Below are 21,380 nucleotides of genomic sequence, written 5' to 3' on the forward strand. Positions count from 1 at the left end.
GACACCAGTCACTTAAGGTAGTTTACAACCAGTAAGTGTTTTGCAGTGTAAAGTCAAGCACCGGAATGACATTTGGGACACGAGAGAGCAGAGACGTCTGTGAAGAAGATGTCAGCCAATTCCATGCTAACTGACCCCTCTTCAGGACGACAACACGGCAGCAGCGGCCTCTATGCAAAGAGAACATAAGTGCTGTGCCCGACTGGTCGCGGCCCAGTTCTACAAGAAGCCTCAAGATTAGCAACCTGAACAGGAGCATCAACTGTATTGCTTCACTTGTATTAGGAATTGTATATACTGAAGAACTTGCTTATTGTTTGTCACCCTTTGCTTGCGACACATCTGTTTAACACAAAGTTAAATATTGTTATATTTTCCATTTTGTAATAAATGTTGTTTGAATGTTGTATAGCAATCCGAGAAAGCAGGTTTCCTAGACACCCCATATTTTGACGCCTACGCAGGATTGAACAAACTGTGTACTGCATGTATTCCATGTATTCAAACATTTGAATAAAGTCATTAACAGACTTGAGCTTACTGGCAGTCCTGTGCTTAAATAAAAGTTTCTCCCCTTTATTAACCTGACCATTTGTAGACAAGAATTTGGAAGAAAAATAAAATAAATTTTAACTGCTATGTGGAATGAATTCCTCACAATGTTTGTCTAAAACCCAACACACTTTTACTTCAGGGCAATAAATATGATTCCTACGAAAAAAATTAGTACAGTAAGACTGTTCTTGCCAAAACTGCTATTTTGCAGTGAAATGCATGAGAACATCGCACGAGTGTGCGACTTAAAATATGGCCCCCACATGGGTGGGGCTGTTGGGGGCTGGGTAGACCACTGTGACCAGACCCTGGGCCTGAAAGGGGCTTGGGCCCAGTCCTAGGCAGTCTAATTTTTTAAATTATCATTACTTAACACAAACTACAAAAAATAGTTTGGATATTTTTTTAACAAATGAAATTTTAGAAGATTCTACAGTTAATCATAGCCCAAAATTTAAAAAGGATATTTATGACAAATTGCTTTTCATAAACGTTTAATAAAACTGTCGCTGGCAGTTATTGTCATTGTGTTTGTTAGTGAACTTATGTGTGTATTAATACAGTAAGGCCCGTTCCCCTACACATCCCCTCTTATCAATCACATCTGCCCTCCCTGTCTCGGCTATTTTCTGGCTAGCCATTTCCCTTCTTCCTCTCTGCTCTATAAACAGGCACATTGCTTATCAGTTGCAGTCCATCTGTCAACTCCATGTGACATGTGTTAAATTCTTCCTTTTTGCCTGCTGCTACTGTGAGTGATTGTGTTTCTTTGGTTAAGTTTCACATTAAGTTATTTTGTATACGAGTGTTTTGTTTTAATACGATTTTATTTATGTGAAAATATTATTGAACAAGATAAGGTAAGAGTAACTTTTACTAATAACCCAATTTGAGAAACGTAGACTTGTGTTATAAAGAAACATAGTCTGGCAGGAACATATTGTTTCATTTCAGATTACATAACACAACATGTTAAGATGTTGAGCTATAAACAAAATCTGGGGCTTTGAAAAGAAAGCTGTCCAAAGACAAATTAGGAAAAGCAGCTACAGGTTGTCAGACTATTACAAAATATTTGTAGTGTCATGAAAATGAAGTTACACAAAGTTTAGCCCCATGACACGGCAGCACCTACAACAGCCTCAGGTAGCCAACTTTCATGCTCTGTCGTTCAGCCAGTTTCAGACAAAAAATATGTACAACATATCAAACAATAACAAGATACTTTCGATTCTGAGCAGCTAACTGAATCAGAGGAAACAAAAAACAAAAGAAATTGTCTTATTGCACACCAAGTAATGAAAAATGTGCTAATCTAGATCTTAGCATAAATACTGATGACACAAACACTTGTATTTTGGATAATCCTCTTACTTTGCCTCCAGTGACGAGTGATACACTGTGATAGGAAATATAATCATCTTACACTTTTTTCTCACCTTTTCAGATCAGACCAAAGTGTCTTCCACCGGAACTTCCAGGGAAACATTTCTGCACGACATTGCTGTGCATGAAAACGGCCAGTAAAAGAACAAGTAAAGAGTTTCAAAGTGAATGGTTAATTTGGTGCAAATCACAAAACAGTATTCATTGTTTACCTTGCAGCATTTGTAAATCAAATCAGAGTAAACCTGCAAAAGAAGAGTTTTCTCCACAAAATGCACCCTACAAAAGACTTTACGGGTTGTTACCAATGCATGAAAAAAGCCCTGTGAATTGAAAAACCTACTTAAAATGGAAAACTCTTCAAACATCATCGAAAGGGCATGGTGTTGACATGTATCTTTAACAGATGATTAACTGTGCAGCAACAAGATGTAAAGCTATGTTGCAAAGAATTATGGACAGATTCTTTTAAACTATTGGAATTGATTGGAAAACATAATAAAGTAACTTGTAAACATCTAGCTAAAGTAAAAGAAAACCAACTGATGAACAAAAGTACGATAAGTCAAGGACACTATCTATCATGGTACTTGCAGAATGAACTTATTTTCTCTGTGTGCCAAAAACTATTGAAAATCATTTTACATCACAGAGAAGAGTCTATCTTCTATGGAATTATTGTTAATATAAACCCTGACATTTCCCCTCCAGGAGCAGAATGTACTCATACTGCACTACATATTTCAAAATATAGAAAGAGAGTCATTAAAAGTCTGTGAAAGATGCATTGAATTTATGAACATTAGTGTGAAAAGAGGTGAGGCCATAACTGATGAACTACTGTCAACATTAAAAACTTGTTGAGTTAAGACTTTTGGATCATCATGCTCAGAGCTATGACAATGACTCCAACATGCAGGATCACACTAATGGTTTTCAGCCAAGAATACTGGGAAGAAAAAAAAAAGTGTCTGCTTCTGAACAGAGTATGGGTCAATGCTGCTACACTGAATTATGATAATAGATTTTTTTGGAAATGTTGAAAGTTTTTATTCCTTGTTGACTGGCAGTCCTGGTGGTTAGTAATTGTTGAAACAGCCCGTCCATTTGCCTGTGCAAAGCATTACTGAAATTTGGTGGAGTGAAAAACTTCAAGCTGTGAACCCGATTTTGAAGCAATATCCCTCAATCGTCCTGTTTCTTTCAATCCCCCTGTTCCTGGTGAATAAGGCAAGATATACTGTTTTGGGACTCAAGAAGTACTTTGGATCTTTCGAAAGCCTCTTTATACCATTTTGGCACAAAATCTTGGCCTCTACTGACCATGAAAACATCATTATACAGAACAAAGAAATTTCTCTCAATGTAGAGACTGAAACCATTTTGAAGGAAGCAAAAGTAGTTGCTAAGGCAATTGGTATTTCACCAGAGTTTGTCATCAAAAGAAAACCCAATGCAGATGGAAAGATGCCTGCACAACTTCAGCTGGAAGCATCAAATGAATTCAAATCTTCTACTGTCCTTCCTGTTTTGGACTTTGTTAAGGCAGATTTGACAATACAATTTGTGAGCTGTGTACAAATTTGTGATCTGTTTTCACGTTTTGGTTTTTATGGACCTAGAAAATGATGAACTGAAAGTTAAGACCATCAATCTTGTCTCAAAGTATTCTTCAGACTTATCAAATTCAGACAGCTTAGTTGAAGAAATTGTACACATTAAGAGCTTATATACTACAGTCTACTTTGAACAAAATCATATCATAAAATCTGTAATAAATGGACTATCAGATCATGACATGCAGCTCCTTGTTTTAGATGTACATTCTAAGCAGTTTATCAAGACTGCTAAATCTGAGTACAGGAGAGTAGTCAATCAACCAAAAATTGAGTGTTCTAGAAAACTGCTCAAAGATATGAACTGGAAAGATGTTTATAGTGCTCATGACACGAATGAAAAATATAACACATTCATGAACAACGTCAGTATCATGTTTGAAAACCGTTTTCCTCTAAAAGTTACTCAAATTAAACAGAAGTCTATAATAAAACCATGGATTACACAAGGAATAAAGATTTCCTGTAAGACAAAAAGGAAAATGTATCTGTCGACCAAGAATAGCTCCAATGCTGATGATTTAGCTAAATACAAGGAATACTGTAAAATATTAAAAAAAGTAATTCAGACATCTAAACAAACGCAATACGAGAAGAAGATAGCAATGTCAGGGAACAAAATAAAAACAATATGGGATATAGTGAAAGAGGAGACTGGTAGAACCAGAAAGGAACAGGAGCAAATAGCACTAAGGGTAGATGACACATTAGTAACCGATGGGCACAGTGTGGCAAATCTATTTAACAAGTACTTTATATCCGTTACTGATAGAATGGGATTGTCAGGATCAGTAAATAATGCCCTTGAATATCTGAAACTAGCCTTTACACATAGCCTCAGCTACATGAATATATCACTCACTTCACAAAAAGAAATAACTTCCATAATAAAATTTTTAAAAACAAAGCATTCTAGTGGTTACGATGAAATATCAACAAAGTTAATTAAGGCATGTTCTTGAGAGTTTCGTACAATTCTAAGTTACTTGTGTAACCAATCAATTATAACTGGGACATTTCCTGACTGGCTAAAATATGCAGATGTTAAGCCTCTATTCAAGAAAGGGGATAAAGAGATACCATCAAACTACAGACCGATTTCACTTTTGCCAGCATTCTCAAAAATTTTAGAAAAAGTAATGTACAGGCAGCTTCTCAACCATCTGACCACAAATGACATATTATCAAGAACACAGTTTCGATTTCTGAAGGGTTCTGATATCGAAAAGACTATTTACACCTACAGGGAAAATGTACTTAATTCATTAAATAACAAGTTACAAGCAGCAGGTATTTTCTGTGCTCTGTCAAAGGCATTCGACTCTGTAAACCACAACATCCTTTTAAATAAATTAGAATTCTATGGTGTCACAGGCAGTGCTGCAAAATGGCTCAAGTCATACCTCGCTAACAGGAATCAAAGGGTATCAGTGCAAGGGACTAGTGAATTAAATCATCAGTCATCATCAGAATGGGAAGAAATTACATGTGGTGTCCCACAAGGTCCATCTTAGGGCCATTGCTTTTTCTTGTGTACATTAATGATCTCTCATCAGTTATACTGCCAGAAGCAGAGTTCGTTTTGTTTGCAGATGACACAAGTATTGCAATAAATAGTATGTTGAGTGTAGTTCTAGAAAGATCTGCTAATGATATTTTCATGGATATTAATAAATGGTTTGAAGCCAACTCACTGACATTAAACTTTGAAAAGACTCACTACATGCAATTCAGAACCTGTAAGAGGTTCCAACCCAGCATATGCATGAAGTATGAAGAAGAGCAGATAGAAGAGGTTAACATTCTTAAATTCCTGGGATTAAAACTTGATGATAAATTCAGTTGGGAGGAGCACACCACAGAACTGCAGAAACACCTTAACAAATCTGTATTTGCAATTCGAGTGTTAGCAGACATAGGCAACATAAAAATGAAAAAGCTTGCATACTTTGCCTACTTTCATTCCATAATGTCATATGGTATAATATTTTGGGGTAACTCTAAGTCAAACAAAAGTTTTCAGAGTCCAAAAGCGTGTAATACGTATTATTTGTGGAGTAAATTCACAGACGTCCTGTAGAAACCTCTTCAAAGAACTGGGTATACTAACTACTGCCTCTCAGTATATTTACTCCTTAATGAAATTTGTCCTAAATAATATGTCTCTTTTTCCAACAAACAGCTCAGTTCATACATACAATACCAGGAACAAAAATGATCTGCACAAGGACTTAAAAGCACTTACCTTAGTTCAAAAAGGGGTCCACTACTCAGGAATTTCAATAATTTGCCAGCAAACATAAAAAATTTAGTTACAAATAAAGATCAGTTTAAAAGGAGCCTGAAAAACTTACTAGTGGCCAACTCCTTCTACTCCATTGACGAATTTTTTAATAGAAACAAATGATGTATTGTATATATTCATACTATTAGCACTGTTATTTCAGTTAAAAAAAAAATTTTTTTTTGACATGTTCCACGTCCACGAGGATCTCCTCAGCACGGATCTATGGAATGAAAAACTAATCTAATCTAAGTCTTCCAATCAGAAAAGGACCCGATGAAGCTTTTCAATTCCATACATGAGAAAAAACTTCAACCAATTTTTCTGAACCGATGTACTGCAATTAGACATTTTTGTACAATTCCAGTAATAGTGTCTATGGCTGAACTGTCTTTTAGTAAACTGGTGAACACACTAAAAACCTTGCAAAGGAGCACAAGAACCAAAAGTTGTCTTACCCATCAGCAATTTTAGCAACTGAGAAAGAATTTTGACTTTCCTGACGTAACTGATGATTTCGGTTAGAAGAAAGCTCAGAAGCAATTACATGGAAGGTTACTTGTACATTCAGACTTAAGGCAAAAAGTAAGGACACAGAGTAATGTGTAGACAAATTAAATGAGCACAAGGTTTGCCAAAAATTACTTTCTTCAATTAACAGAATTACCTTTGCCACAAAGAAGGTTATAAAAGTGGAGTATGATAATCTGCAGCAATTCACTATTTGAAAACTACCGTATTGAATGACAATTATTAAATTAGCTCATCAGAAATGTAATATATAAAATTTGGTTAACTTGTAATAAAAGTTCACACTCTGACTCATTTAAAGTTTAAACTGTGCAAAATTTTATAAATAAGTGCACTACCTTTAGGAAAGCTATCAAACTCTCATCATGCTCTCCTTTCTCCCAAAGCAATTTTCCTTTTTCCAACCATATTTCTGACTGGCTGGGATCAGTAGCTGCTGCTGCATTTAATGCAGCCAGAGCTTCTTCAAATTTACCATCTTTTTTCAATATAAGTGCTTCAAGTAGTAACGCAGATGATTTGTTCTCATTCCCTATTATGTCAAAACACTTTCTTGCTTGTTCAAACTCATCTAGAGAGATGTATGCTCTTGCCATACAGATGAGAATGTCAGCACTCAAGCCATAAGATGACAAAATCTGCAACAAAGAAACCACATAGGAATCTGTAAGTGTAGAATTACTTAATAATTATACACAAATGTCACACACTGTACAAAGATAAATCTTCTATTCCATTTTGGCATTGTAGTGCATACTAGGCTGCAATTCAGGATACAGTATAATTTACTGCAGTGTACTGATGTGTGTTTTCTAATTTTTCATTGGGCTGGCTGACTACACAGTGCAAACATTGTACATCTGCAGTTCGAATTAGGTGAGGGGTTGTGTTGGGTGAAGTGGGTGAGAGGTGAAACAAAGGATATGGGGTGAAGGGTGAATGGTGGCTAACAGCTGGGAGGGAGAGACAGCTGATGCATGGGACAGCAATGTGGCACGGGCACCAGTGATCTCCTGCAGTTTACAAAGATGTAGGGGAGTGGACTGGGAGAGTAAGAGACAGAGAATGGAGGAGGGAGGGAGACAGAACAAGAGTAGGGGATATTGTGAGGAAGAGTGTGTAGGTGCAGAATGAGAGAAATTAGCGTGTGTGTGTGTGTGTGTGTGTGTGTGTGTGTGTGTGTGTGTGTGTGTGTGTTGGGGCTTATGGGCACTCAACATCGAGGTCATCAGCGCCCTGACACACATTAAAAGGAACGAATGTGAAGAGACCTAATAAAACTGAAAAATACTCTCAAAGAAAGCAAGAAAAGAAGGAAAATACTACATAAGAAAGTAAAACCGAAGGAAAAGGAAACCATAGCAACAAGAATGCCACACAAAATTGTCATTGGCTGGCCACTTACATAAAATATGGGCGAGCTTGTCACACAGTGAGCAAATTAAAATCCTGTCCCTAAAATCTTTGTAAAAACATTTGACATGGCACAGAACTTTAAAACGTTAACCACATTCGTCCGAGTGTTGCCTAAAATAGATGGCAGGTCTGCTGGCAAGTCAGCCGCGGCCCGCTGGACAGAAAATAAAACACAATCCAATAAAACGTAGCGCACAGTGACCTGAACGCCACAAGCACCACACACTGGAGGGTCCTCCCGCTGGAGCAGGAAGCCATGCGTCAAAGGGCTGTGGCCTATTCGAAGCCGCGTGAGGAGAACCTCGTCCCGTCGATGGGGCTGAAAGGAAGTACACCACACATGCGTTGTGGGCTCGACTATATGGAGCTTATTGTCAGTTACTTCCAGCCACTCATCCTCCCACCGACGCATGACTCGTGAGCTCAACAGCGAGGTGAGTGCGTGCAAGGGGATAGCACACTGAGAGACTTGTAGTTCGAGACACGCCTCCTTGGCTGCGAGATCTGCCCTTTCATTCCCAGCAATGCCGACATGCCCCGGAACGCAGCAGAAAGCTACAACCTTCCCCAGTCGCTGTAGTTGGAGGAGGGCATCCTGGACCTGGACTATTTTGTCTGCCGGATACAAACGTTGCAATGAGTGAAGGGCACTGAGTGAATCGGAACAGACAAGAAATTTAGGAGAGGAAGAAAGCCTCATCTGCTCCAGTGCCCGCAAGATCGCAGACAATTCTGCATCAAAGACAGTAAAAGTCTGAGGCAGTCGGACCTTGAGGACACGATCTGGAAAAACAACTGAGTAACCAACGGAATCCCGTTGTTTCGATCCATCCGTAAAAACAGCTACATAGTCGTGGTGCTCAGATAAAATTGCAGAAAATGCTGCATTAAAAATGGTGGCAGGAGTGCAATCTCTCTTGTACTGCAATAAATCTAAAACCACTCCGGGCCTCTTCAGTAACCAGGGTGGCAGGCGGTTAAAACCCAGGAGTTGGGGTTGTACAGATTCCACACCGAGGGACTCTAGCACACGTTGCACACGGATCCCAAACGGCAACGTAGTCCGGGGACGGCGGGAAAAAAGGCAGTCCAGAGGTGGATGGGCAACAAGATGGTGAGCAGGCGAGCTGGGAGCTGCAAGAAACTTGCATGCCTGGCGCACAAGCAGGAGCTGCCGCCGGACCCATATACTGTGCACCCATAGTCCAGCCGTGAACGCACAAAAGCTCGATAAAACTGAAGGAGGCGCACCCTGTCCACTCCCCAAGACCTGTGGCTGAGGCACTTGAGGATGTTCAGTGCCTTCAGCGTTCTGGCTTTCAAGTCACGTAGGTGTGGCAACCATGACAACCTGGAGTCAAAAATTAGGCCCAGAAACCGCACTGTGTCTCTAAAATGTAGGACAGTATCCCCCATATGCAAGGCAGGCAACGTAAAAAGACGACGAGAACGATTAAAATGAACACAAATACACTTATCAGCAGAAAACCGAAAACCCGTCTTTGAAGCCCACTCCTCTAACCGCCGCACTGTTAGCTGCAATTGACGGCTCGCGGTTGCAACACTAGAGGAGGAACAGAAAACAGCAAAGTCGTCCACAAACAAGGAGCACTGTACTGGACTCCTCACTGTAGACGTGATACTGCTGATGGCTATGGCAAAGAGGGTAACGCTTAAAACACTGCCCTGGGGGACACCGTTCTCTTGCTCAAAGCGATCAGATAGTGTGTTACCAACGCGGGTCCGAAAAAACCGCTGAGACAGGAAAGACCGAATGAAAATGGGGAGGCGGCCACGAAAGCCCCATTGATGCAGTTGTGCAAGAATACAGTGTCTCCATGTAGTATCATATGCCTTACTGATATCAAAGAAGATACCGATACAGTGATGCTGACGGAGGAAAGCCTGCTGAATAGCCGCCTCGAGGAGGGTCAGGTTGTCGACTGTGGACCGAAATTTTCGGAATCCACACTGAAAGCGACTAAGGAGCTGTCTGGTCTCTAGCAGCCAGACCAGACGACAGTTAACCATCCGTTCCAGGGTCTTTCCGACACAGCTTGTCAAGGCGATACTACGATAACTACTGGGACATGTGCGGTCCTTTCCTGGTTTGAGGAGGGGGATGAGGATTGCCTCCCTCCACGAGGTGGGGAACACTCCTGTCTGCCATATGAGATTAAAACATTCGAGGAGGATTTCCTTTGACGCCGCTGGCAGATGTCGAAGCATGGAGTACCGGATGCGGTCGTAACCTGGTGCAGTGTCAGAAGTCTCAGTAAGAGCCGAGTCAAGTTCCCACATGGAGAAAGGGGAGTTGTAAGCCTCAGAACTGTTCGACCGAAAGTCCAAGTTCGCTCTTTCGACAGTCGCACGGTAGCGACGCTGGATCCTGGGTTGCAGTGGCAGTACTTTGTGCAAAATGCTCTGCCAGCGACTGAGCTATGGCTCTGGGTGTCGTTTGGAGGCATCCCTGGTTCAGGACTGCAGCTATTGGTAAACGGCTGCGTTTACCGGAAATCCTCCGGATGGCTTCCCATACTTTTGTGGAACAAGTGGAACGGTTGATGGAGTACAGAAACTCCTGTCATGACCTTTTCTTGCTCTCTTTAATGACACGGCGTGCCCTGGCTCGTGCGATATGAAAGGCGGTAAGATTGACCACTGTTGGGCGGCATTTAAATCGACGAAGAGCCGCACGCCAGTCCCGGATGGCTGAACGGCACTCTTCTGTCCACCAAGGCACAAGACGCCGCTTAAGAGTGGCAGAAGACTGTGGTATGGACAGGTCAGCAGCATGGTGGATCACAAGCGTGATGTGATCCACCCATTCCTGTACGCTGTTGTGGCGGTCAAAGACAGCCAACCGAGTGAACAGTGGCCGGTTAGCCCTGCCAATCATCCACGATGGGGGCCGCTGCTCCAGCAATACACCATCCAGGAGATGAATGCGGATAGGGAAGTGATCGCTGGAATGAGGGTCGTCAATGACCTCCCAGTGAACGGAGTCAGTGAGGGTTGGAGAGCAGAAAGATAGGTCAATGGCTGAGAATGACCCTGTAGCACTAGAGAAATGAGTCGGAGTACCTGTGTTGAGGATGCACAACACTTGAGATGTTAGGAGGCTCTCCAAAATTCGACCTCGAGCGCAAAGAGAAGTGGAGCCCCACAGGACATGATGGGCACTGAAGTCTCCCAGGAGGAGAAACGGGCAGGGGAGTTGGTCGATAAGGTCTGTGAGAGCCTCTAAGTTCACTGCATCCAGAGGGGGTAAATAAAGGGAGCAAACGGTAAGCCTCCGACGGGAATAAATTTCAACTGCAACTGCTTGCAGGTCAGTATCCAGAGGGAGAGCAGAGGAGTGGTGGTCATTATTGACAAACACGGCGACTCCGCTTTTGGCCCTTTCTCCAGTCAGGTCATCTCGGCGATATAACGTACAGCCCCTTAATACAGGAGCATCAGATGGTTTGAAATGCGTTTCCTGTAAACACAAGCACAGGGGGCGTTGCCATGCTAGGAGGTTCAGTTCCTCCACATGTGCCCGGAATCCATTCATGTTCCACTATATAATGGGAGCCATCTATCAGGGTGGAAGTACGTTCATTCTCACTTTCTGTCGGGGAGGAGAGCCCCAACAGGTGGAGGCTCAGTTTTGGGGCAAGCTGATTGCCCCAGTCTGACATCAACCTCCATCGCCTCAGAAGAGGAGTCGAGAGAGACATCAGAGAGAATGACATCCACATCAGCAGACTGTAGAACTTCAGTCTCCTTTAGTGAGCGAGTCTTCACCTTTGTCTTTGGCTTCGATTTTCTGGCCTGAGGTGGCATTGGAGCCAAAACCTCAGAAGCAGTAGGGGGTGTAGCAGCACTGGGCAATGCACAAGACTGGACCCGGGAAGGGGCAGGAAGTTCCATGACGTCAGCTACCACAGCCTGGTCAGAAGGCCGGGGGGGAGCAGCAGGCTTCACAGGAACAGCAGCAGCACACGTACATTGACAAACGCAGGTGCTAGTGCTGACAGTAGCAACCTCCGTTTGTGTAGCGGCATCGGTTTTCAAGACTGGCTGTTTGAGAACGGAAGAAAAGGAAGCAGCGAACGTGGGCGGCTGCATGGACTTGTAAATTTTCTTCGCCTCACCATACGGGATGCGTTTTGTAGTCTTAAGTTCCTGGATCTTCCGTTCCTCAAGGAAAACTCTGCATTCCCTACTCCACACAGGGTGATCCCCAGAGCAGTTGACACACTTGGGAGGAGAGGAGCAACTAACTCCCTCATGGGCGGCTTTACCACAATTCCCGCAAGTGGCTTCCCCTCTACAGCCGAGAGTAGTGTGTCCAAAGTGTTGGCATTTAAAACACCGCATGGGGTTGGGGTAATAAGGCCGTACACTGAGACGTAGGAAACCTGCCTTCACATGCTCTGGCAATTTGGTGCTGTTAAATGTAAGGATAAATGAGTCGGTCTTTATGAGAGTACCATCCACCCATTTCATAACGTGTTGCACGTCGACAATTCCTTCCCGGGACCATTCAGCCTTCAGTTCGTCTTGGGCAATGTCAACGAGATCTCTGCAAGTCACAACACCCTTGCTGTAGTTCAAGGTGTTGTGAAATTCAGTCTCTATCGCAAACTCCCGAAGAAATTGTGCCTTCTGAAGGTTCTGGACTTGCTGGAAGCTAGATGTTTCAACCAACAAGGTGCCATTTCACAAGCGCTTTACAGACTTTAACGTGCCAGCAATACCTTCTAAGCCCTTCTGTATATAAAATGGCGAAACTTTTTCAAAACTCCCATCTTTTCTTTTAATTATAAGAAACACATTCTGCGAAGCAGCATGCGTTCTGTTACTACTACCTGAATCAGGAGGACTGACACAAGCCCTCTTGTGAGATTGGGTGTTAGAACCTACCAGCGGCCCACCCTTTCCGCTGGGAGGAGAAGAAGAAAAGTTTGAGGGTTCCATCTCGGTCCCACGAGCAGCTAGGGAACTAGGAGTCCACCTAGACAGAGCCCCGCGTGCCTAGGTAAGCCTTATACAACTGAGGTGCGGCAGGTTCCCCAGAGGTTGCCCGCTAATGACTGTTCCACCTCAACAGCCATGCATCTCATCAGCGCGCAGCACACCTTGAGATTGAGGGTTTTTTTATAGAGGTTTATTCCATCCTCGCGATCCGGGCGGTCAAGCCAAGATCCCCATTCCCTGAGACACACAACGTTCCACCGCCGCGCCCCATGGTGGTCGCTGAAGTACGCTCAGAGCTTACGGTGACAGGGGACTGGCGGCGCTTAGCAGTCCCCAGCTCAGGAACCCCGGGGTCGCCAAGCCCGTACCCAGCAAATGAATGCTGAGCCCCTGGGGGCGAGAAATTAGCGTCGCAGGGCAGGGGGCTATCAGAGACTGAGGTCAGGAGGATTATAGGATCAAAGGATGCATTGCAAGGACAACATCCATCTACCTAGTTCAGAGAAGCTGGTATTGGAGAGGTTGTGAAGTAGCCACTAAAATTTAGCATGCTGTACTAATCTGTACGTTCCACCACTGGGTGGTCAGTTGTGCTCTTAGCCACAGTTTGGCGGTGCCCATTCATCTGAATGGACAGCTGGTTGGTGGTCATGCCCACATAAAATTCTGTGCATAAAGTGCAGCAGAGCTGGTATGACTGCTTTCATAGGTGGTCTGCCTATGATAGGAAAGGATAAACCTTTGGTGGGTTTGGAGCAGGATGTGACAGTAAACTGCATTGGAAAGGTCTTGTGTTCTGATCTTCCATTTGTATATGATTCGTGTGACAAAGGGTTAGGAGAGGGTGCAGCGTAAGAATGGATTAGAGTGTTGTAAAGACTGGGTGGGTGGTGGAGTTACACTATGGAAGGGTGGGAAGACAGTACTGATCAAGGATGCCCTGAGTAGTTGTTTTCGAGCTTTAGATTATTTCCCACAGCAATTTTCTCAATGAAGATAGATGAACATAGTGCACTAAAGACACAAAGGCTAATGTGTATCCATAGTACGTGTGGTCTGTTACTGAAAAAGTGTGATGGTGATTTTTCCATTGGTAGAAGATCTTGGATTAGTCCCCCATTTGGATCTATGGGAATGGACTGTCAATAGGGGTGGTGACCATGAGAAAAAGATGGAATAGCCAATGAAGGGATAAAATTCTATGAGTCAGAGCATGGAATGTCAGAAGTTTGAATGCAGTAGAAAAGCTAGAAAATCTGAAAAGGGAAATGCAAAGGCTCAATCCTGATACAGTGGAGGTCAGTGAAGTGAAATGGAAAGATGATACGGATTTCTGGTCAGATGAATATAGGGTAACAGGAACAACAGCAGAAAATGGCATAATGTGAATATGGTTCATTATGAATAGGAAAGTAGGGCAAACAGTGGGTTACTGTGAACGGTTTAGATTAGAGAGCGAACCAATGCTGACAACGATAGGTCAGATAAACACACCAATTTTGTAAGCAGAAGAAGAAGAAATAGGGAAGTATATGAGGGTGTTGATCTGGTAATTAAGTATTTAAAGGAAAACGATAATCTAATAATCGCTGGGGATTGGAATGTGGTTATAGAGGAAGGAATAGTAGAAAGGATTATGGCAGAATACTGGCTAAGAGTAGGAATAAGAGACGAGAAAGACTAACTGTATTTTGCAATAAATTTCAGGTAGTAATAATGAGTACTCGGTGCAAGAATCATAAGAGGAGAGAGATGATTGGAAAAGACCTGGAGACACACGAAGATTCCAAATGGACTACATCATAGCCAGATGGAGCTTTTGAAATCTGATACTGGATTTAAGACATACAAAGGAGCTGATACAGACTCAGACCATAATTTAGTAATGAAGAAGAGTAAACTGAAGTTTATGAGAATCATACAGAAGAATCAGTGCGGAAGGGAAGTGGGATACAGAAGCACTGAGGAATGATAAGAGGTGTTCGCTAACGATATTGATACTGTTATAAGGAATATCACAGTAGGCAGTCCTGTTGAAGATGAGTGGACATCTCTAAAAAGGGAAATCACAGATGAGGCACATTCGGACATGGGTACAAGGAAGTTAACTTCTAAGAAAACTTGGTAACAAAGAAATACTTCAACTGGTTGACGAAAGGAGGAAGTACAAAATGGTTCCGGGAAAGACAGGAATACAGCAATACAAATCATTCAAGAATGAAATAAATAGGAACTGCAGGACAGCTAAAGTGAAATGGCTGCAGAAAAAATGTTAAGAAATGGAAAAAGAAATCATTGTCAGTAAGACTGACTCACATATAGAAAAGTCAAAACAACCTCTAGTTAAATTCAAAACAAAGGTGGTAACATTAAGAATGCAATGGGAATTCCACTGTCAAATGCAGAAGAAAGAACAGATAGATGGAAAGAGTACTAAAGGCCTAAACAAGTGGGAGGACTTGTCTGATAATGTTTCAGAAGAAGCAACTGGAGCCAACAAGCGTTGATATAGGGGATCGTGTATTAGAGAGTTTTAAAAGAGTTCTGGAAAACATGAGGTCAAATCAGAATTTCTAAAATCATTAAAGGAAAATAATAACCAAATTACTATTCCAGTTGGTGTGTAGAATCTACGAGACTGGCAACATATCATCTGACTACTGGAAAAATATTATACAGAATTTCAAAGATAGCGAGGGCAATAGGCACAATCAGCTTAACATCTGATGCATTCAGGCTGCTGACAAGAATAACATACAGGAGAATGGAAAATAAAACTAAAATCTGTTAGATAATGATCAGTTTGGCTTTAGGAAAGGTAAAGGCATCAGAGGAGCAGTTCTCACTGCACTGGATAATGGAATCAAAGATGAATAAAACTCAAAATACGCTCACAGAATTTGTCTATCTAGAAAAAACATTCGACACTGTGTAATGGTGCAATACGTTTGATATTCTGAGAAAAATAGGAGTAAGCTACAGGGGAAGAAATGTGATATACAATACGTATAAAAACCAATTACAGGATCTGTTGTATGGAATGAACAGTCTAATGAGTACAGAATATGGATTGAGAGTAAACCAGAAAAAAGATGACAATAACGAGAAGTAGTGGAAATGAGAACAGTGAGAAATTATATCAAAACCAGCCATCATGAAGTAAAAGAATTAAGGAATTCTGGTATCTTGGTAGTAAAATAACCCACGATGTACAAAGCCAGGATATAAAAAGCAGGAAGAAGTGTACTGGTGTCAAACGTAGGCCTTAATTTGAGGAAGAAATTCCTGATAATGTACATTTGGAGTACAGCAATGTATGACAGTGAATCCTGGACAGTGGGAAAATCAAGTAAAGAGAATTAAAGTGTTAAAGATGTGGTGCTACAGAAGAATGTCGAAAATCAGGCGAACTGATATTAGAAGGAATGAGGTGGTTCTCTGCAGCATCAGTGAAGAGGAAAATATGGAAAACACCGACAAAAGGAAGAGACAGGATGATAGAGGGTGTCCAGCAAAGGACTCCCTGATTTCAAAATTAAATACCTTGAAAAACTACGACTGATAGATGTGTGCAATGAAAGGTATGTTTACTGTGAAAGTTGTGAGAATTTTACATTTAAGTTATACAGAAGTTTCAAAATAGTTCTAAAAGGTGCTAACAGATGTGCTGTATGCTGTGCAGCTCATACAATATCAGCGTGCACAATTTAACTTGTATTCTGCAAGCAGTCTCTTCAATCACACACAGTCTCTTTTCAAAATGCCCACCACTCGCAGTACAGAGGTGGCACAAACAAAAGTTGAAAGTTGCCATCGTATCTTGTAGGGTCTTAATGGAAATGGATCCAGATGCCACGTAGATAGACAATTCAAGCTCACCCAGCAGGATGGGATGGATTTGTAGACAGTGTCTTTTAATGTGTCCCACAAAAAGTTATCACGACAAGGAGTCAGATCATGTGAATCCAGAACTCAATCCAGGCCTGTGCCAGTCAATTTGCAGTAATCCAATGCAATGACTGTATTCCTAAAGTATTCATCATTAAAGTGAAACACTTGTTCGGTGCGATACAGTCTTGCTCCATCCTGCTTGAACCACTTGGTGCCTGGTTAGTCCTGCAATGTTAGCCGCGTGGTGACAAACTGTTACAAAATTGTAACATAACATTCACTAGTGATCATTTCTACATGAAAAAGGGGCCAATAATGCCTCTGCTGCATACCACAGTCCAAACAGTAACTTTGGGAGAATACAGAGGTTTCACATCACACAAATGGGGATGTCTGAAACCTCAAAATCACCAGTTTTGTTTATTCACGACACCATTCAGAAGGAAGTTATCATCATCCATGAACCAGAAGCAGCCAACATGAGATCTTTCATTATCCGTCGTTGTGAGAATTTGGTTTGCGAAGTCAGCTCTCTGCTGCAAAGCTTGTACAGATATGGCCTGGGGCCAATAATCCCCTCTAGATCACCAGCCACACGGTCCATACACTGGAATTTGGCAAAGAGCTTGCAAATGGTTTTTGCACAGGGTTTTTTTTAAACATTAAATCATGTTTGAAGCTTGTGCCTTGCTGCTGTAGGTCGGTGAGCTAACATGTTATATTTTGTTCAAAGGAATAAATGATTTGAACCTCTTTCTTTGATTCACTAACCTCCTTTCACATTTCAATGGTGGATGGCTCAGAGCTGCAGCATATTATTTATAGGCATTATGTATTATGATTACACTACCACCTGTCAGCAGATCACCGAACTATTTCGAAACTCCTATATAAAATTCTCACAGTTTTCACAATAAACATAATGTTTTTTGCATTTTTCTACCAATCTTAGTTTCTGAGATATTTACATTGAAATCAGACACACTCATTATGCTGTGAAACTGTCAAGAATCTCACCTGGCCATCTGTTAACAACAAAATATCCCAACCAATTAGATTCAGGTCATACAAGAAAAGTACCATAACATAGGACCATAAATAATGAATCAGTAACAGTGCTAATACACAAATAACAAGAATGATGGAAATTGAGTTGTAAAGCAGAGAGTATATATAAAGGGGGGATGGGGCAGAAAATTAAACAGAAAGATGGATCAAGGATGGACAACTACAGGGATTAAAATATTTCAAGTACTCTCTCACTAAGAGGACAAGCAGTAGTCAAGAGCTGAAACTCCTCTAGCACTAGTATAGTAAAATCCTTCACTCGGATATTAAGATGGTGTAAAACATACACTGCGGAGGAGAGAAAATTCATTATATCACTAAAAAGTGCTAATTCTTGTTTATGATGGTGTTTCTAGTGCAGTAGTCAAGTCTTCAGCTAACTTGGGAGGACTATTATTAAGCTGTCTTTCAGTCATTGACTCAGTGTAGGTTTCTTGACAGACTTAAATTATAATTAGCATGCTCCTCTATAAAACTGGAGATAAGCAAACCACTTCTAATTATATGTCCATTTCATTATTCCTATTGTTGTCAAATGTTTTTGAGACAGTGGCTTATGATAGAAGACCAACTCATTTTTCGGAGAACTTGTTTAACTGCTACCCATTTTGGCATTTGTGAAGGGTTCTCCACACAAGACTTCACAGCTGAAGTTCTGGCACATTTAAACAAAAAATATTACTCTGTTGGTATATTCTGTGACCTTACCAAAGTGTCTGTGTCGGCCATAAAATACTACTTATCAAGCATAAATTTTATGGCTGTAATAACATTTCATTAAAAAGCGAAGGTTACATTGAGAATACGAAAGAATATAAGATTCTGGCTTTCGTTGTGGGTTTTGTAGTATACTGAACAAATAAGACAATACTGGCACGTTTTGATTGTGGGTTCTATATTATATTGAACAAATATAATTATACTGGCACGTTTTTTTCTTTACGGAGGTTGCAATGAATAGAGAGACAGTAAAAAGAAAAGTTCGTGACAACCCAGCATCAAGCAGTACTAGTTTTGTGAAGTGTTGCTGAAGTACTTCAAGTATCAAATAAATTAAAAGAAAAGACAAAAGATGCTTGCTTGGGTTCACTGGAAACTATGAACTCACCTCCTCGCATTTGCTGACAGCTTCCTCACATTTTTCTCTACCTTGCATACACAATGATTTTACAAGGGCAAAATTCAAGAGATGTTTCATATCTTCCTGTGGCTGGTTGAGATTTACTAATTTTGATAGTGCCTCTCTAGCACAGAATTCTGAATCAACAAAACAGTATGTTGCAAGGTAGCACTGGCACAGCAAAACATAAACATAACACGAGTTTGGCATCATTGGTACCACTGAAAAAGCAATAAAAATTAGCTGCAGAGCCAAAATGAAACAATCTTTTGGGCTTTTTTAATTTGTAAGAGAAAGAAATTAACTAACTAAATTTCTCTCTCTCTCTCTCTCTCTCTCTCTCTCTCTCCCCCTCTCTCTCTCTCAAACACACACACACACACACACACACACACACACACACACACACACACACACACACACACAACCTGCTTTAGCTTTTCCCTTACAAAAACCAAAACCATCAGTAGTACTCACCTTGTTTCAATACCTCACAGGCATCAGTAAAGCTACCATCATTAAAAAGTTTAGCACCTTTTGCAAGCAGTGCTAGGCCTGAGTTCTGGTTTAGGGCAAGAAGTTTAGTAATGTAATCTTCAATATAACTGTTAACATGATTAACAGATTGAAGACAATGTACTGTAGCTTCACTGTAACATTTGCATATCCATTCTAATGGATATTCCATTTTTTTATACAAAAGATGCATATTTATTGCTTCATTCATAAGTTCCTTATACTTTTTACACTTATAAAGTAATTTTAAGTATTTCTTGTAATAGTCCTCCTTTTCCTCTTCCAAATCATCTTGCAGGATGAGAGACAATGCATCTTCCAGCTGTTAATAGACAGAAAAAAAAGTTTGAATTTATTCCAACAAACGTAAAAATTGTATGCACTTGCGGGAAAGAAAGGCTGCTGGTGATCGCTGACTCTGTGAAAGTAACACACTTAGCAAACAAAATTCATTTCACTATAGTAACATCAATAATACAGCATCATCAGTGTAAACTGTTAACACAAAGGGCAAATGTGACCGAAAGAACTTTACACTACAGATTAGGAATGTCACATGACTGACAATACACCAGGGATAAAGTTTGCAAAGCAATAACATAATCTCTGACTTCGACATTACAGTATGGTGTGAGGCCGCCAAATACTGTAATCAGAATGAATACATATTTAAAAGAGAGAGAGAGAGAGAGAGAGAGAGAGAGAGAGAAAAATACTGAATGTGGAATTGCCCGAATGAGGAACCAAATGTTACACTCTAAAACCTCAAATGTATAGGCAAAATCCAACAATGGAAAATACAGGATGGAATAGTGAGAGCATTATGAAAAGGATAGATTGCTACTTGCTGTATCGCAGAGATGTTGAGTCACAGACAGATACAATGCAAAGACTACTAGACAAGTAAGCTTTTGGCCAGGAGGCCTTCCCCTGAACTAGACAAAAACACACACACACACACACACACACACACACACACACACACACACGCACACACAGACAGACAGATGCACGCACGTACACACACGCGCGCGCGCGTGCGTAATAACTATCTCTGGCAACAAAGGACAGCTTTGGCAGTCACAGACAACAGTGGTCATGTGTGTGTCAGCTGTGTTTGTGTGACTGTATATATGTTGTCTAATTCAGGAGAAGGCCTTCTGGTTGAAAGCATAAGGTTAGCAGTCTTTTTGTTGTGCCTGTCTATGACTCAACATCTCTGCCATATGGTGAGTAGCAATCTATCCTTGTCATAATACAGTCAATATACATAGGTTGAGATCACACGTACTATACAATGTCACCCTCAACCAGCACACTTTAGTGTTTGGCTGCCACGTAACTAAAAAATACAGGCTGTCAGAGAGCTGCCAACACTGTAGCATTTAACATACATGAAACCATCAATATAGTACAGGTTGAAGTGGGACTCACATGAAATCACTAAATTTTGCCTTTAAGCAAAGCAACATCAGCATTTACATGCACATTTCAGAAATTTCAGAATAAGATGGTTCTAGTATTTGGACAATAGAAAATATCACTATGGCATGTACACCACCAGTCCTCTTTGTAGTATATTCTGTGACACCTTTAACACACATCTAGGTCCACACTCAGTGTAGTGCTTCCCCTTTGAATCTATACCGTGGACAACATGTATGCTCCTTTACAGCCATGTGGACAAGATGTTGATCGTCCGTGCTGTAACCACATAGGGTGGTTAATTCAATTATCTGTTTAAATAGTGTGCCCTGCACACACAAAATGTTGCAGTACAATCTGTTTTCCAAATACGGTCATCCTGCTCTGTTGGAACTCACTCATGCTGATATTGCACATTAATGAGGTATAGTGGCATTTGCTTTCAAGTTTCCACTTCATTGACTTTCTACTAAGCCTGTTTGTCATCAAGATCTTTCCAGTCACAGATGAAAGGGTTCTACCAGAAATTTTGGAACACTACCTCTTTGTAAATTTAGTTACATATTGCTGGTACATCGTTCAAACTTTTCTCACAATTTTTATTTGT

At 41.0% G+C, this 21,380-nt stretch overlaps 1 protein-coding gene across 1 annotated transcript in view; it reads right to left on the reverse strand.

Moving 5' to 3' along the window:
* LOC126259797 (tetratricopeptide repeat protein 37) overlaps nt 1-21,380 on the reverse strand; it is a 195,140-nt gene that overhangs the window by 155,586 nt on the left and 18,174 nt on the right. Inside the window, exons 5-7 of the mRNA XM_049956819.1 lie at nt 19,310-19,670; nt 18,821-19,053; nt 6,711-7,010 (exon numbers count right to left, since the gene is read on the reverse strand). Coding sequence (XP_049812776.1) covers nt 6,711-7,010; nt 18,821-19,053; nt 19,310-19,670 — 894 coding nt within the window. The remainder of the gene's footprint in view (nt 1-6,710; nt 7,011-18,820; nt 19,054-19,309; nt 19,671-21,380) is intronic.

This window comes from Schistocerca nitens, chromosome 5 (genome assembly GCF_023898315.1).
Source record: "Schistocerca nitens isolate TAMUIC-IGC-003100 chromosome 5, iqSchNite1.1, whole genome shotgun sequence".
Taxonomy (NCBI): Eukaryota; Metazoa; Arthropoda; class Insecta; order Orthoptera; family Acrididae; genus Schistocerca; species Schistocerca nitens.